The sequence below is a fragment of the Solanum verrucosum genome, unplaced genomic scaffold, assembly GCF_900185275.1.
Source record: "Solanum verrucosum unplaced genomic scaffold, falcon-dt-bn FXZP01000175.1, whole genome shotgun sequence".
Taxonomy (NCBI): Eukaryota; Viridiplantae; Streptophyta; class Magnoliopsida; order Solanales; family Solanaceae; genus Solanum; species Solanum verrucosum.
The window spans coordinates 141,784-145,322 of NW_026020399.1; the positions used below are offsets into that span (position 1 = coordinate 141,784).

General features: G+C 33.9%; 1 protein-coding gene across 1 annotated transcript; it reads right to left on the bottom strand.

Moving 5' to 3' along the window:
• Positions 1-1,627: 1,627 nt before the first annotated feature.
• On the bottom strand, positions 1,628-3,301 carry LOC125839798 (benzyl alcohol O-benzoyltransferase-like). The gene is made up of 2 exons (XM_049518800.1): positions 2,779-3,301; positions 1,628-2,565 (listed from the first exon to the last, which is right to left on the bottom strand). The coding sequence occupies exons 1-2, from the start codon at positions 3,247-3,249 to the stop codon at positions 1,630-1,632; spliced, it is 1,407 nt and encodes a 468-aa protein (XP_049374757.1). The 5' UTR covers positions 3,250-3,301; the 3' UTR covers positions 1,628-1,629.
• Between the last annotated feature and the right edge of the window lie 238 nt (positions 3,302-3,539).

The following is a 3,539-nucleotide window of genomic DNA, read 5'->3' on the forward strand; positions in this document are numbered from 1 at the left end:
CGTGAGGAAATTGTTCGTACTATGTGGGAGGATTATATTAAAGACTAGTACACTACAATTTATGTTCAATTTTTTTATTAAATTAAAGTTAGATGAAACAATTACTTAATTGGAGAACAAATAACTTTATAATAATTTATTATGCGATTTTATAATTTTTTGTTTATTTGATAAGATTGAATAAACAATTGGGACTATTTTAATAGTTTTACAACTTATGAGATTTTTATGTTTATGAGAAAATATACAACACAAAAATTTCATATCGCATGTCCAAACAAACCTTCAATTTCATCTCATGATTTCATATCATGATACCATATCATGATTCCATATCATGATACCATATCATGATTCCATATCATGATACTATATCGCATGGTCAAACGGGCACTAAGTAATTCTTTACCTCTTTTGATATTTCTATTCTACTTGGCTCATAATATGGTAGATATCCATCATTTTCAGTTATAAAAGTTAGCAACTTATTAAGAAACCTCTTTACAAGATCAGTAAATTTATCGGAGAAGGAGTTGGTCGTCCTTATAGAAGTGAAGAAACTTCTTTTCTTAGTGAGGGTTTTTAGATTAAAAGTGAATGAAAGAATTGGGTTACTAATGGGTTATAGGGATTTTTTAAATTTTGGGTGGGTCTTTACTTGGATTGGTTATTTTAATTCAATTTTTATTCAGAATTTTGACTTTCTTTTTATAAAAATAATAATGACGTGGCCGAATTATAATAAGCCACGTGTAAAAAATGGTTTTGCAAAACCACTATTAAAAAATAATGGCATGAATGAGCCTTTTCTTAAACGGTAATGGCATAGATGAGCCAAACTTTTAACGGATGACATAAATAAGCCTTTTCTGAAAGTTCGATGACATATTTGAGCCTTTTCCCTTAAAAAAATTAAATAAGACTCTAATTAGATTGACTTAAAAGTTGGTCAAATTTATTTTAAATTATTTTTAAATAAGTTTTAAATGATTTTAAAAATAAAAATAATAATTAAAGAGTAGGTTTGCCTACTTTTATTTTTTGACTTAAAAATCATAAGTTTTATTTTTTTATTTTTTCAACTTAAAAGCTACTGTATTTTTTTGTAAATCAATCCAAACGAGCTCTAAATATATAATTTAATTAATTTGTGAATCCCTAACAAAATTAATTGATGGTATAGTACTAAGGAATGAGTCATGAACCCCACTATCAACAAAGAAAAAGGGTCAAATATATTTCTTTATTATCAGAAATTATTTCTTATATTTTTTTGTTCAAATATACTCCTCACATTATACTTGGCACAAACATTATTTTCAGGCTTAAAATTATTCATCATTTATACTTTGGTACAAACATAATTTTGAGGGTTAAACTTATTCATCATTAACGAATTGCTAATTGAGCTAAAGCTTTGTTTGGTAGACTGTCAAGCAAATATTTTTCTTCTTTTTATATATAAAGGGCAAGCAGCAATTGTTGAAAGTTGAAACCGGACGTCAAAACCAACCTCATTGCTATTGAGCAACGCTCTAAAACATGAAGATTAAAGAAATCGACTATATGTAACAAGATTTGGAATTTAAGACAAAATGTATATAGCCTTTAATTGTCTAATTTAACAATTCACAATGCAGGTTTGATTATGGCATAATTTGTGTTAACTAATGGAACATCATCACCTTTCAACATGCGCTCAAGCTCTTTGACAAATATTTCCATTGCAAAGGCAGGCAAACACATAGGAACCACAATCCCATTTTCACCATTCTTGTTTCTAAATGGTATGTAAAAACTAGCCATACCAGGAAAAGGTCCTACTCCTCCTTTAGCCGGTCCACCATACACCGGCTTCCCCCATCCAAAATCTACTTCTCCAAATCCCGCCCGAGTCACGTCTGACACGAGAAAAGTCCGAACCACAGCGAAATGAGGCCTCCCTTTAATCACCATCAAATCCGCTACAGATTTCATGTATTCTTCGGTCACGTCCGACTTAGCCTTCTTCACTAGCTCCAGTGCATATCCTAGTGGATTTTTGACCAATTTCTCTGCGGTCGCGACTGCTACGGGGAACGCAAAGGCGTTGCCGTAGAAGCCATTAGGTAAGGGTGGATTGAACTTGAAACGCGCATTGACAAGGCAAAGTACGCGAACTTCCTCTTCAGGATCGGGTTTTAGAGAAATTGTTCGACAGCGCCAAATGACTGATGTGAGCAGTTCAAAAGTGGAACATTTGCGCAAATGAGGAGGGAGAAATCGACGAAGTGCTGAGACCTCAGAAGGGCCAAAAAAGAATGATTTGTGAACCATGTCATCTGATGGGATAATTGTACCCTTTGTATCGGGAACTTCATCGTATTCATGGTGTGTGCGTGTCACTCGAGGCGGATTTCGAGCATTTAGCAATTCTCTGCACCAGACTGGAAGTGTAGATGGAGCAGATGCCCCGCGTGCCATTTCACCAACGGCAGTCATGAATTCAACAAGACCAGTTGCATCACTCATTGTGTGGTTTAATCGCACTGCAAATATGAAACTGCCACACTTGAGACGAGTTACCTGCATATAAGTCATTGGTATATTGGTTAATTAACAATCAAATATTGAAAATTAACCAAAAACATTTTTGTCTCGACACAACATTTTTGTCATGAAAAATGCACTACTCTGAGCAAAAAGCCAAACACAAAATCTCCCTGTTCATGATTTTAACACAACGATCTCACACGTTAATAACTGGGTTCAAAATTTAATACTGATAGAAATAACTACCTGAATAAGAAGCAGAGGACAGTTAAGAACTCCAGCAGAGCCAGGAACATCATAAAGAAGCTCTTCCAAACACGGAAATGGAGGCTGAAGTTCATCTCCAAATTCTTCAAGCGTAACATCAGCATCCGCCTCCACAAACATAACTCCTTCCCCGGTGCAATCCACCATCAGTTTCCGGCCATTTCCTTCCCGGAGCCGACCAGCAAACGGATAAAAAAAAACAAGTGTTTCAGCTATAGCTTTTTTAATAACTTTTATAGGATCATGATTTCCTCCCATAGAAGAATTCGAATACGAATCCTTCCGATAAAAGTTAATGACCGGAATTTGGAATCGAAGACCTTCTTGATCATCAATGTCTGATAGTAATTTAGTTTCACGTGGAGTTGGCTTTGCTGGAGCAATTAGCTCTGTTTTTTGCCTTCTCACTGTGAACACTAATTGTGAAGCTGATTGCTTAATTGAATCCATCACTGAACAAAATGGAGTAATCGAGATATGAAGAAGAAGATTTGGGATTAGTGTTTGTGTACATAATTTCCTAAACAGCATAAGCTATATATACAGCAAGTAACAGGCTACTTGCATGTTAAAATAAGGTAGTTTATATTACTACGTTAATCATAATTTTATCTGATGGCTCTTAGCTAGGCATAAATTATAGTTCTCTCTCAATTTATATCATTGACACAAAAAGAATGATATATTTTTATATTTAGTAGTAATAGTTTAACTTTAATATATTTATTTTATTTTCAATG